The sequence below is a fragment of the Natrix helvetica genome (assembly GCF_964273705.1).
Source record: "Natrix helvetica genome assembly, chromosome: 3".
Lineage (NCBI taxonomy): Eukaryota > Metazoa > Chordata > Lepidosauria > Squamata > Natricidae > Natrix > Natrix helvetica.
Genome location: NC_138549.1, coordinates 7,286,364 through 7,299,818, shown reverse-complemented (window position 1 = coordinate 7,299,818; position 13,455 = coordinate 7,286,364). Strand labels below are relative to the sequence as shown.

Sequence of the window (13,455 nt, the reverse complement as noted above, 5' to 3'; positions counted from 1 at the left end):
CCTCTGCCAATTGATTTGGAAATAAGCCCTCGCAGCCTTTTGCTTCCAAGCGAAGAGTTGCCGCAAAGGAGTTTGCCAGGTGCCTCTCTAAGTTGCCAAGGTCCGCCTGCAAACTCCAAGGGACTCCTCCTGTTAGGAAAGTTACACATGGCTGGTAGATTTTGCTTTTGCTTCCTTGGTTGTGTAAGGGGGTAGTTGCTTAAGAGAAGGGGAAAAATTGCACCTCCAAGGGGAAAGGGGTTGTTGCAGGACTGCATATATATTTTGCTCGCAGGGTGTGTTTTCAAGTTGTTGTTGTTGTTGTTCTTTTAATAATGTCTTTCATGCAAATAGTGACAATATTTGCAATCTAAGGGTCGTCATTCCATTCTGGGGTCTTTGTGTCTCGGGGATAATCTGCTTATCCTTTGACCAACAGGTTGCTGTGTTTTAAGAAAAGGGGGAAGATTGACAGGATTGGATAAAAACATCTGCATTCTCCCCTTCCTCTCTTCCCAGGATTATTCCCCTGTCTGAACGCTCCATGTAGGGCAATGTGGCAACATTGGTAAACTGGATCCTTGATGGACACGTTTTGTAGGCATCTATTACTCCTCTCTCCTCTTTTCAACGGATTTCGTCTTAAGCAAGGGGGTGGATAAAAATGTGGGGAAGGTTGAAGGCACCCCGAGCAGATAGCAAAAAGAGAGGATTGTTGTTGGCTAAGAGTTTGTCTCTCTTCCTTTGCCATGTCTGTTGGGGATCTGGAAATGAAGGATCCGTGGCAGGTTGAATCTGAATTTTCAGCTTCGTCTCAGGCTTTGAGATGATGGCGTTGAGCATTGAGAAGACGGTTGGCTTGATTGACTCCAGACATGGTTGTCTTGGGGTGAGTTGGGGGGAGGGGATGGACATCTCTAGGGGTGACTGAGGAGGGTGTTCGTTCTACTAACAGCCTGTGCTTCTCTTTTCCCCCAGAACGTGTTCATTTTCCTGCTTTTCTTGGAACCCTTTAACTGCTTCGCCAGCTACAGTCGGGCCAGCGAACTCTTCTACAGCATCAATGAAGGACTCCCTGCTGGATTCCTCATTGGGAATCTGGCCCAGGATTTACAGCTCATGGGGACTGCGGAGGGAGAAGGAAAGGGAGGACTGGTGAGGAAGCAGGAGACCGACCAATGGGGGAAAAGTCCTCTTTCCTTCAGCTTTGCCTCCCAAGGACTGGGGAGCCAATACATCAACCTGGACAATCAGACCGGTATCCTGTGCACTTCAGCTCAGGAAATTGACCGAGAAACGCTCTGCTTGGAGGATAATGTTGGCTCCACTGTGGTCTCGTCCTCGTCGTCTTCTCCACTTCCATCCTTGGAGTCATGCTTGCTCTTGCTAGATGTTCTGGTGTTGCCCCAGGAGTATTTCCGTCTGGTCAAGGTGAAGATTGCCATTCATGACATCAATGATAATGCACCCTGGTTTCCTGCGCCGCAGATTCACCTCTCCGTGCCTGAAAATTCACCCATCAATACGCGGTTAGCTATAGAGCATCCGGCTGTGGACCCAGATATGGGGACTAATGGGGTGCAGACATACCAGCTCCAAGAAAACTATGGGGTTTTTACATTGGATGTGGAGGAGAATGAAAGCGGAGAAAGAACACCTTATCTTATTGTCATGGGTGCCCTGGACAGGGAGTCCACCGACCAATATGTTACTCTTATAATTGCAGAGGATGGCGGAATTCCGCCACTAGTGGGCAGTGCCACCCTCACCATTGGTATCAGTGACATTAATGACAACTGTCCCCAGTTCAATGAGACTCAAGTCAGCGTCACCATCTTTGGAAACTCTAGCATTGGCTTGCACATCGCTTCGGTCCACGCTGTGGATATTGATCACGGAATCAATGCCGAGGTCACCTATTCCTACAGCCAGAAAGTTCCTTTCCTATCCCGCACCCTCTTCCGTCTTGACGAAAGCACGGGGGTGATAAAATTGTTCAAGAGGATTAACGGGGACACACCTCTTCTGCACCGGCTGAGTGTGTTGGCCAACGGTCCCGGTTGCATCCCAGCTGTGATCACCGTGTTGGTATCCATTGTCAAAGTCACCATGAGGCCTCCTGAAGTCCTCCCTCGCTTTATAGCTAACGAAGCCGAAGGGGTGGTTTACTTGAGGGAGTTGGAGCCCATCCATACCCCCATTGCTTTTTTTACCATCAAGGACCCTGATGAGAAATATAAAGTCGACTGCTACTTGGAGGGGGATGGCCCTTTCCAGTTGACCCCTTACCAACCTTATCGCAACGAGTATCTCTTGGAGACTACCAAGGCCTTGGATTACGAGGTTCAGCAGTTGTACGAGATCTCAGTGGTTGCGTGGAATACAGAGGGGTTTCATGTCAATAAAATCATCAAAGTGCAGATTCTGGATGATAACGATAACTCTCCTGTTTTCTCGGAAGCCTTGGTAGAATTATCGATTGAGGAAAACAATGCCCCCAATGCATTTTTGACCAAACTGCATGCCACGGATGCCGACAGCGGAGAACGAGGCCAAGTGTCCTACTTCCTTGGGCCCGAGGCACCTTCCTATTTTTCCTTAGACAAAGTGACGGGGATCCTTACCGTTTCTACCCAGCTGGACAGAGAAGAACGAGAGAAATACCGCTACACCGTCAGAGCCGTGGATTCCGGCGTGCCCCCACGAGAATCCATCGCCACCGTGACCCTCTCTGTGTTGGATAAAAATGACAACAGCCCCAGATTTATCAACAAGGATTTCAGTTTCTTCGTACCAGAGAATTTCCCGGGTTTTGGGGAAATTGGAGTTATAAGCGTCACTGATGCAGATATTGGGCAAAATGGATGGGTGGCCCTTTCTGTGGTCAATAGAAGTGATATTTTTGTGATTGACACTGGCAAAGGTGTCTTAAGAGCCAAGGTCTCTCTAGACAGGGAACAGCAGAGCTCCTACATCTTGTGGGTTGAAGCCGTGGATGGGGGAGACCCCCCCTTGTCCTCGACGGCTAAAATCACCATCCTTTTACTAGACATAAATGATAACCCCCCCTTGGTTTTGTTTCCCCAGTCTAACATGTCTTACCTTCTAGTCCTTCCTTCTACGTTGCCTGGTTCGCCTATCACAGAGGTCTATGCTATCGACAACGACACTGGCATGAATGCCGTCATCGCCTACAGCATTATCGGGAGAAGAGGCCCTCGGCCAGAGTCCTTCAAGATCGACCCCAAAACGGGCAACATCACCTTGGAAGAGTCGCTCATGCAAAACGACTACGGCCTGCATCGCCTCCTGGTGAAAGTTAGCGACCACGGCTATCCAGAGCCTCTGCATTCCACCGTCATGGTGAACCTCTTCGTCAACGACACCGTGAGCAACGAGAGCTACATCGAGAGCCTTCTGAGGAGAGAGTCCGACATCAACATTGAGGAGAAGGAACCCCAAATCTCCATAGAGCCCACCCACAGGAGAGCAGAGGCCCTCTCCTGCATGCCTACTTTGGTGACCCTCTCCATCATCAGCTTGAGTTCTATCAGCCTGGTGACAGGCATGGGGATTTATATTTGCCTCAGGAAGGGGAAAAAATACCACAGAGGGGACGAGGGTTTGGAAGTGCAAATCCCATTAAATGGGAGAATTGATCTGCATCGGCTGGAGAAGAAACCGGTGGAAATTTCCAATATCTGAGGGTTTTTCACGGACCTTATAGACTCACACCAAAACCTGTGATCTATCTTCCTTCCCTAAACTCTGGAGTGGGTTTTCAACAGTGAGTGTGACGAAAGACGCTTGGTTTATAAACTTACTTGTAAACAGCTGTTTATAGGTTTTTAAGAAAAAAAATGAAAGAAAAGAAAAAAGAGAAATTCATTGTACAGATTTTTTTTAAACAAACGAAAAGCTAGTGAGCTGACTGTATAGATCTGTCCACCTGCATTCTTGATAAACCCAGTCAATATGCATAAAATCAAAGGTAAGACGATGACTTCCTTCCTTTAATTCTTTTTTTTTCTTTGGCCACAAGGGGGCATTGTCACCCATTCTTAGAAACCGAAAAACGGTTAAAGAGAAAAATAAAAAAGCTACATTTTAAGACGCATTGTTAAAATGTAGCCCACCCTCTGCCGAGAAAAAAGAAAGTATAAACTTGGAGGGTAATGCATACATATTCCATGGTACCTGTGTGAAATTGTCAAAGGGGGAACAGGAGGGGAGGGAGAGAAACTGCACAGGTAAATCAGAGAAAAACTTTGTTAGTTCAGTCAAACGTTCATAGAATTTCCACCATTGGAAGGTGAGCTTGTGTTGAGAAATGAAATGCTCACTTCTTTTGTCACTGTAGACAACTAGTAAAATTACTGCGGAGGCTGATCCATCATCCCAAAATGTTTTGGTCAATATATTCATGGAAAAGATGCTTCTATCCATAAGGCACATGGTACAGAGAAAGGGGTCATGTTAGCTGACTTCCTGTCTGGTTGAAGTCCTTTTGTTAGCACTTAGCAGCAACAGCCCTTAGACTTGTATACCGCTTCACAGCGCTTTACAGCCCTCTCTAAGCAGTTTACAGAGTCAGCATATTGCCCCCCCCCCCAACAATCTGGATCCTTATTTTACCCACCTCAGAAGGACGGATGGCTGAGTTGATGAGAATCGAACTGCTGGCCATCGGCAGTCACCCAAATTAAGCCTGCAATACTGCATTCTAGCCCCTGCCCCACCATGGCTCTGTCATTGATGGACCATGTCTCTGAAAAGTTTTCTGTGCCTTTAGAAAGAGGCATCGGTGTATGTAGGGATTGTGGCGTGGTGGCCTAGAGGGGGAGCTCTCGCCTCACAATCAGGAAGCTGTCAGTTCGATCCTAGGTAGAGGCAGATATTTCTCTCTCTGGGCACAATGAGAATATATCTGCTGGGGGGAAAAAACCTTCGCATTGGCAACAGGAAGGGCATCTGGCCAGTAAACATTCAGCTCCATTCAGTTGCCCAGACTCCACCCTGCAAGGGATTATGGGGTCATTAAAAGGAGATGATAACAGTATGTAGGGATTCTGTCCACTGGGTATTCCAAAATGCAATCAACTTGATCCTCCATATATATGCTGATGATTACAGTAGATTCCATGAGTGTTTTTTCCCCCTACCATAAGGAAGAATGTGTAGGGTTGTGGCCTAAATGCAATATCACAAGGAAAGGCTGAAAGTCCAGTTGCATTGTTGGATGGTCCACTCCATAAAAATAGTGGAAGTGAATACGGACTCCGGGAGTGAATCTCTCTGCAAGGGGAGATCCCTGCACAGAACTGCAGCTCCATTCATTCCAAAATAATTTAGATTCTTCTAGCTAGGAGTTCAGAGGGACTCAGTGGCTAAGACACTGAGATTGTCAATCAAAAGGTTGGCAGTTCGGCGGTTCGAATCCCTAGCGCAGCATAATGGAGTGAGCTCCCGTTACTTGTCCGAGCTTCTTCCAACCTAGCAGTTCAAAAACAATTATGCAAGTAGAAAAATAGGAACCACCTTTGGTGGGAAGGTAACAGCGTTCCGTGCATCTTCAGCATTTAGTCATGCCGGCCACATAACCACGGAAACGTCTTTGGACAGCGCTGACTCTTCGGCTTTGAAACAGAGATGAGCACCGCCCCCTAGAGTCAGGAACGACTAGCACATATGTGTCAGGAGAAGGTTTACTGTTTTAGCTATCAGTTGGGTTTTTGAATTCCTCCTTTCAGGATCAGTAAGCAGCAATCCATGACTTTGTTTGGGGGATTCTGTTTTTGGAGGATGAATAACTGTTGTTTGTTCTGGCTGATGGCACCTACATTTCAGTAGGAAGATGCAAAAAAGAGAGCAAGGTTTTTCACTCAGTTGCTGAGCTACTCTTTAGACTTATTTTTTAACAATACACCCCTGGCAAAAGTCCCCGAGTTCAGACAAATCCATGGAAAAGATATGCGATATATATGAAAATTTGAAAGAAGATTTTTTTTTTGCAGAGACTGTTATTTATTGACTTTTTTTTAATCCTTTGGGTTTTGTGTGAAAGATCAGTGTCTAATTACTGACTTCTGGCTGCCATCCTTTTCATTAACTTAGTGTTCTGGATTACACCCAAAATCACCCCCGCCCTTAAAACTGGTGCAATATTTCCCAGGCATTTAATCACCTTTCCTCCCTCTGCAGCTAAAATGCAAAGAGGTTATCAGCAATGCACACCTTCAATATTGATTTTAAAAGAGAGTTGGGGGGGGAAAGGGGGAAAAAAAACTTTTATTGTGTTGTGAGCCTGCATCAATTTTATCGGTATGAAACAAGGCATAGGGGTGTTGTTATGCATAAAAATTGACACTTCTTTTTTCTTGAGCTCTGACAATAATGTCTGTACTGTACCAAAAGTGTTTATATGTCTGAAAATAAAAAAAAACTTCTCTATTTTCATAATTTTCTAAAATTGGTGAGCATTTTCTGGAGCCCTGATGATCTCTCTCGGTTTCTTTTTTTTTCTTCTTTTTGGGGTCAGGATATTTTAAACATGTGGAATACCACAAATAGGAATCCAATTTTTAATCCATTTTAACTGGGTTAAAGAAAATGTTGCTGCTTGAAGAGGTATAGAAAGGTAAATAAAGGTTAGAATGATTCACAATTCTTAGTAGATTTGCTGCCTCAATATACCACATTCTTACTTACTAGAGTCCTGCAGGATCTTCTTAGAACCTGTATAGACCCCACAAAAAACCCTCTGAAGTTAAATAAATGTTCCCTTTATTAGGAGCACCAGCAGCCCCGTCAAAAAGTTTCTCTCTCACCCCAGGCTAACAAGTCTGTCCGGCAGGGAGATAAATAGTTGTCTGCCACAACTGCCTTTTATCCCCAGAGCTAAGGTGGAGCTTCGCTAATAGCTGTAGCTCTTCCATCCCAAGGACCGGCCCATAGATTTCCAGTGCCCTCCTCTCCTCTGCCTTCTCTACATCCACATGTCAGGCACTGGACCCAGATGTTCCTCCTCTTTCTCATCAGCCACCTCCAGACCTGGGGGGTGTTGACTCTCCATCAGAGGGCTGATGGACGGCCTAGTGTCCGCCTCTTTCTCTCTCTCTCTCTGACAGCTCCATTCCCTCTTCCTTCTAGGAGCTCTCAGATTGACCCTGACTCCTACGCCGCTGCCTCATCTGATTCGGCTGCTGGAGGGGCCAGCGGCCAACAGGCCACAACAATAAGAGAGAGAGAGATGGTCAGTTAAGAAATAGGACATATAAGTAAATAAATGCAATAAGTCAGGCATATCAGTTACAACAGCAGGTGGTTTTTGTTTTTGTTTTTTTGAAATAATGGAAAATATAGTCATTCGCAAGTGGTAGTTATTAACCCACAAGATATTTCTGATCATGCACAGGTAGCCTTCAACTTACAACCATTAATCGAGATGAGAACTTCCATTGCTAAGGGATGCACTTATGAAATGAGTTGCACCCAAGGTTATGACCTGGCTTGCAGTTGTTAAGCGAATCACCATTGTAGTTAAGTGAGTCACACAGACGTCAAGTTAACTTTGCTGGTGGGAAGCCAGCTGGCAAGGTTTGAAATCAAGGTAATCATGATTTGAGGTGGCAGCATCTCAAAGTAATCATGTCATCTTGAGATGTTTCCACCATTAGAAAGGCATGCCAATTGGCCAGAGCCTGAATTTTGTTCACAGGATTGCGGGGATGCTGCAATTGTCATAACTGCAACTAACAGTTGTAAGTCACTTTTTTCGATGTGGTCATAACTTTGAAGTGTTCTTAAATGAATGATTATAAGTTGAGGACTATGTGTAGACTTGGTAGCTATGGACTGACTGAACTGTTCAAATAACATGAGTAGAATAGGGTAAGTTAGGGTAGGATAGGATAGTTGGAAGGGACCTTGTAGGTCATCTAGTCCAACCCCCACCCAAGCTGGAGATCCTATATCACTTCAGATAGATGGCAGTCCAGTCTCTTCTTGAAACCTTCCAGTGACGAAGTTTCTACAACCTCTGAAGGCAACGTCTGTTCCATTGGTTGATTGTTCTCATTGTCAGAAAGTTTCTCCTTATTTCTAGGGTTGAAATGTCTCCTTGATCAGTTTCCATTCATTATTCTTTCTCTGGCCTTCAAGTGCCTTGGAAAACAGCTCAACCCCCTCCCTTTTTTTTGACAGCCCGTCAAATATTGGAAGACTACTATCATGTCTGCCCTAGTCCTTCTTTTAATTAAACTAGACATACCCAGTTCCAGCAACCATTCTTCATATGTTTTAGCCTCCAGTCCCCTCATCATCCTGGTTGCTCTTCTCTGCACTCTTTCTAGAGTCTCCACATCTTTTTTTATAGTGTGGTGACGAAAACTGGATGCGATGCTCTAGGTGTGGTCTTACCAAGTCTTTAAAGAGTGGCAGTACTATCTCATATTATCTTGGTTGAATCCCTCTATTATTTATTTATTTATTTTATTTTATCAGACTTATTAGTCGCCCCCTCTCCCCACAGGGACTCGGGGCGACGTACACAAGCAACGGTCTACGGACTACAAAGAAGGAGGTAAAAATAAATAAATACAATAATCAGAGAAGTTAAAACCCCAATAAGAATAAAAGTTTAAAAACTAACATTGACAATTAAAATTAACCAAGGGGTGGAACAGTTGTCGAGATTATGCCAGGCCGGCTAGCCGAAACAGGTGGGTCTTCAGTTTACTGCGGTTTCCTTCAATCCACAAGTCCCTATTTTCAGTTGCAACTCGCAAATAATGAGCAATTTGCTATCTCAATCTGGGTTTTATTGCTTCAGAGATTCCGTAGGGAAATCATTTGTGGGTCAGATCCCTCTTTCATGATGCAAAACGTAGAGTAGAATAGAATAGCAGAGTTGGAAGGGATCTTGGAGGTCTTCTAGTCCAACCCCGTTTAGTTAGGAAACCCTACATCACTTCAGGCAAATGGTTATCCAACATCTTCTTAAAAGCTTCTAGTTTTGGAGCATTCATGACTTTTGGAGGCAAGGAGTTCCATTGCTTGATTGATCTCATTGTCAGGAAATTTCTCCTCAGTTCTAAGTTGCTTCTCTTCTTAATTAGTTTCCACCCATTGCTTCTTGTCCTGCTCTCAGGTATTTTGGAGAATAGCTTGACTCCCTCTTCTTTGTGGCAGCCCCTGAGATATCGGAAGACTGCTATCATGTCTCCCCTAGTCCTTCTTTTCATTAAACTAGACATACCCAGTTCCTGCAACCGTTCTTCATATGTTTTAGCCTCCAGTCCCCTCATCCTCTTTGTTGCTCTTCTCTGCACTCTTTCTAGAGTCTCCACATCTTTTTTTACATCGTGGTGACCAAAACTGGATGCAGTATTCCAAGTGTCGCCTTACCAAGGCATTATAAAGTGGTATTAACATACATCTAACTGATCAGTCATGGGAGCTGGCCATTAAGATGAGATGCCAAATCCCATTGCTTTAAGACTCCAAATCCCATCGCCATAAGTTGGTATGAGCATTTATTTAACAGAGGCTGTTCAGAAGTTCTTTTTCAATGATAATTCTTGAGTCAAAAAAAAATCCTGTGCGTGTTTGTGTTTGTGTGTGTGTGTGTGTGTGTGTGTGTGTGTCCCTCCCTATTAAGTAGCCCTAGAGGCTATTCTTCCTTTTCCCTCATTCTTAAAGGGCTAGCTGCTTTAAAAAGTTGCAGATGGATCATTACAAGGCCTGTGGTTGAGAGAGATGTGTTTTGATTACAACAATGTTTATTCCAGGGGTGAAATCCTCCCGGTTTGGCCTGGTTCAGCCAAGGTAGTACAGACGATTGTCCTTTGTTCTGTGAACCAGTAGTAAAAAAAAATCTTCTGACGATGCTCAGCTGTGATCGTCGGAAGCTTTTTTCACTTTTTAAAGCATTTTTTTCCTGCCCATTCCCCCGAACCGGCAGGAAAAAACAATGCTTTAAAAAGTGAAAAAACAGTTGGCCACACCCACCCAGTCACATGACACCCCACCACCAACCAAGCCACGCCCAAAGATCCGGTGGGCAAAAAATGTAGATTTCACCACTGGTTCATTCCTAGCAAAAACAACATTTTAATTATGGATTTCCTGAATTGAAAGTGTTAAAAATTCTGTTCCCTGGCTTTCCAAATGTTGCATAGTTTACATATTATTTCAGACTACAGAACTCTCTCTCTCTCTCTCTCTCTCTCTCTCTCTCTCTCTCTCTCTCTCTCTCTCTCTCTCTCTCTCTCTTTCTCTTTATGTCTAGCTCTAGCTTTAGCTCTCTTTCTATCTATCTGTCTATTGTCTATCTATCATCTATTACTGTGTCTGTGTGTTTCTCTGTTTCTGTATCTCTCTTTGTCCCTCCCTGTATTTTTATCTATCTATCTATCTATCTATCTATCTATCTATCTATCTATCTATCTTCTATGTATCTATCTATCTATCTTCTATCTATCTATCTATCTATCTATCTATCTATCTTCTATTTATCTACCTCTTTGTGTGCATATGTGTGTACGTTCTTGTTTTAATTGTTTCTGTCTTACTGCCATGTTGACCTCCATGAGTTGAGTTCAGTCAATGGCTGAAGTAAAAGTAATTCCACTGAAATGATAAACTGCCAGACTCAAAATGTTTCACTGGAATGCTCCCAAGTTGGCTGCATCAAGAAGGACACAAGACTTTTAACTTCCCATGCTCCACATGGACCAATACTTGGAACATTTCATCATCCTGACCCGTAGTAAACAAACGAAACTTGGAATCAGTCTCACGTTCCCCACCCCAAAGAGGTAGATGTGATGACAACCCATGATGACTGCTACCTACAACTAATCTTCAGAAACAATTAGGCAAGAGATGATTTTGTGCCTGCTGTTGTTATTGTATTTTAGTTGGAAATGATTTGAATACTTTATGATAATCCCAACAGCATTTATTTACTGTATGTGTTTGCAATCTGATTAGTAAGTACATATTAGCCGGGCAAAATTCAACAGATATGCTAGACTTCTCTGCCTGTTTTTACTAAGGCTGCATGAAGATGGATTAACAACATTCAGCAAAACAGGAAGCCGGAATAAACTCTGTACTGATAGTTTTGCATTTCCTAGGAGCCAACGCTGAACAAAGCCTAAACCTAACCTTGAAATCTCAGCACTGAAGAAAAACACACCCCAAACAATTTGCTGTTAATCTTTGTACTATACTTTTACTTCATTCAGGAGCTATGCTTTATGCTTACAGATTTACAGCTAGGTTTATCTCAAGGGCAATTTCTTTCTCTCTCCAAAGAATACCCTTCATCTGAAAGAAAAATAACTTAAGAATCACCTACATCTGAGGCAGAGGTAGTATTCAGCCGGTTTGTACCAGTTCGGGCGAACTGATAATGGCAACTTGCTCCCCACCCCACCCATCCACCCCAGCTATATGCTGTCCTATTTAGCCACATTTTCTAAGTCACGCGCATGCATGCAGACTGCACACATGAGCAAAGCGCATGGGTGGAAGGTGCACACAATCACGAAGGAAGCATGCACGCGCGGGGTGAACCGGTGGTAAACGTATGTGAAACCCACCTCTGATCTGAGGCCTTCTTGGTCTCGGAGAGAGAATTCACACAATATGGTAAGCCCCTCTTCCTAGCTACCCTCAATGCGTCCATTGTCTCCCTGCTCTCTCAGATCACTGTTGCAAGGTTTTGCAAATGAGAAGACTTCCCTTACTCTAAATTGTGAACGATTGAATCTGAACTTGCAATAGTTCTCTACTGTAAACATGTCTGGCAAGGAAGATTTCAGACTTCCTCTACCCAATCTGTTAGAAATCCAAAATGCAGATTGTTCCTCGGTGTCCACTGAAGATTTCCAAAAATAACCACCTGAACAGTGGTGGGATCAGGGATGTGCGGTCAGGGCAGGCAGGGGAGGCATAGCCTCACCACTCTCATCATGAAAAGAAAAAAAAGGGAAAAAGGGAAAGGGAAAAGGCACACGTGGTCCGATTCCCTGCCTTCCTGAGTCAACATGAAGGGGACCGCGGAGCACGATCTGCCGGCTCGCGCTCCGCGGTCCCCCTCATGTTGACTCAGGAAGGCGGGGAATCAGACCACATGTGCAGGAGGCAGACTCCTGCACACGTGGTCCCATTCCCCGCCTTCCTGATGACGTCACCAGCCTCACCAGCCATAAACCTCACCGCACGTCACTGGGTGGGATGCAACCAGTTTAACAACCAGTTCAGTTGACATGCACTTCAAATGTGCCCCAGCGCTCTTCAAAATACAGCTGTTACTTATCTTCTAAGGCAACCTCGGATCATTTCCAAACTTCCAGTTGGCCATTGTACCCATTTATCACCCTCCCCAGGCTCTGGAGGCTTTCCTGAAGCCTGGGGAGGGGATCCAAAGGCCTTCCCCCAGCCCTCCGGAAGGCTGAAAATCAGCTGGCTGGCATGTGCACTGGAGCTGATAGCTTACTTGCAGGCGGATATGGCTCTGCATGCCACCTGTGCCATGTGTGCCATAGGTTCGCCATCCTGGCCCTATATCATGTCAGACAAATGGTTGTCCAATCTCTTCTTAAAAATTCTGAGTGATGGAGCATCCACAACCTCTGGAGACAAAGCGTTCCACGTTCTCTTTAGTTCTAGATCGGTTCTCTCCTTAATCTTAAACATTATATTTGGTCTGATCAAATCGCCTTCTCATCTGCAGTATTTAAATGTTTCCCGATTGGAGAGCAACCCCCCCCCCCCCCAGCTCTATCCTCCTTCCTTGTTTTGAAAACACCTTGTGGAAGTGTCTTTGCCCAAAACGGTTGTTAATCTTGTTAGCTGACTTGGCAACAAAATAAACACTTCATTCATGAAATATCACACTGGCCAGTGAGCAGACGAAGAGCAAGTGAAGGTGCTTTTTGTCTGATGTAATTAAGACCGACAGAGAGAGCTGATGCAAAATGAGATACAGGATCCCAGTGCAACGTTTATTCTTACCAGATTCTCTACTTTAAAAAAAAAACGAAGAAGAAGAAGAAATGTACGTGTCTGCGAGCAGTCGGGCTAGCTTTTAAACTGAGAAATGAAAGAGAAAATTGGCCCACAGCTCTGTGGCCGTTTGTTGGTATGTTTGAACGTCTCTCTCTCTGCCTCTGTTCGGAAAATTGTTGGTTTTTTTTTTTAGAAAAAAATATATTTTTTCATTCCAAAGAATGCCATGCTTGCATTGCGATAAAGCAGATGGAGAGAAGCTGCACAGAACCAAATGTTGTATCAAGTCTGCAGACTTGAAGGATGCCCTGATTAGAGCGAATCTCTGCATAGATTAACTCTTCACATCTTGAATATAAATATGTGGGAAATTGTTGCCATCTCAGTTTGGAGATGAAATATATATTATTTCAATAGACTGTTCTCTCCAGAATTGGCATGTCAAAATCAGACGCGAAC

The 13,455-nt window shown here is 44.3% G+C and overlaps 1 protein-coding gene across 1 annotated transcript; it reads left to right on the top strand.

The window, feature by feature from the left end:
* Positions 1-733: 733 nt before the first annotated feature.
* On the top strand, positions 734-6,424 carry PCDH20 (protocadherin 20). Its single transcript, XM_081948900.1, has 2 exons — positions 734-868; positions 958-6,424. Exons 1-2 carry the CDS (start codon positions 806-808, stop codon positions 3,682-3,684), a joined length of 2,790 nt encoding a protein of 929 aa, XP_081805026.1. The 5' UTR covers positions 734-805; the 3' UTR covers positions 3,685-6,424.
* The last annotated feature ends 7,031 nt before the right edge of the window (positions 6,425-13,455 follow it).

What these genes read in the sequence shown, in the direction of transcription:
- PCDH20 (XM_081948900.1), top strand. Translation starts at nt 806, where the DNA reads ATGATGGCGTTGAGCATTGAGAAGACGGTTGGCTTGATTGACTCCAGA. An exon ending in CCAGACATGGTTGTCTTGGG is followed by an intron (nt 869 to 957) that starts GTGAGTTGGGGG and finishes CTTTTCCCCCAG; the next exon opens with AACGTGTTCATTTTCCTGCT.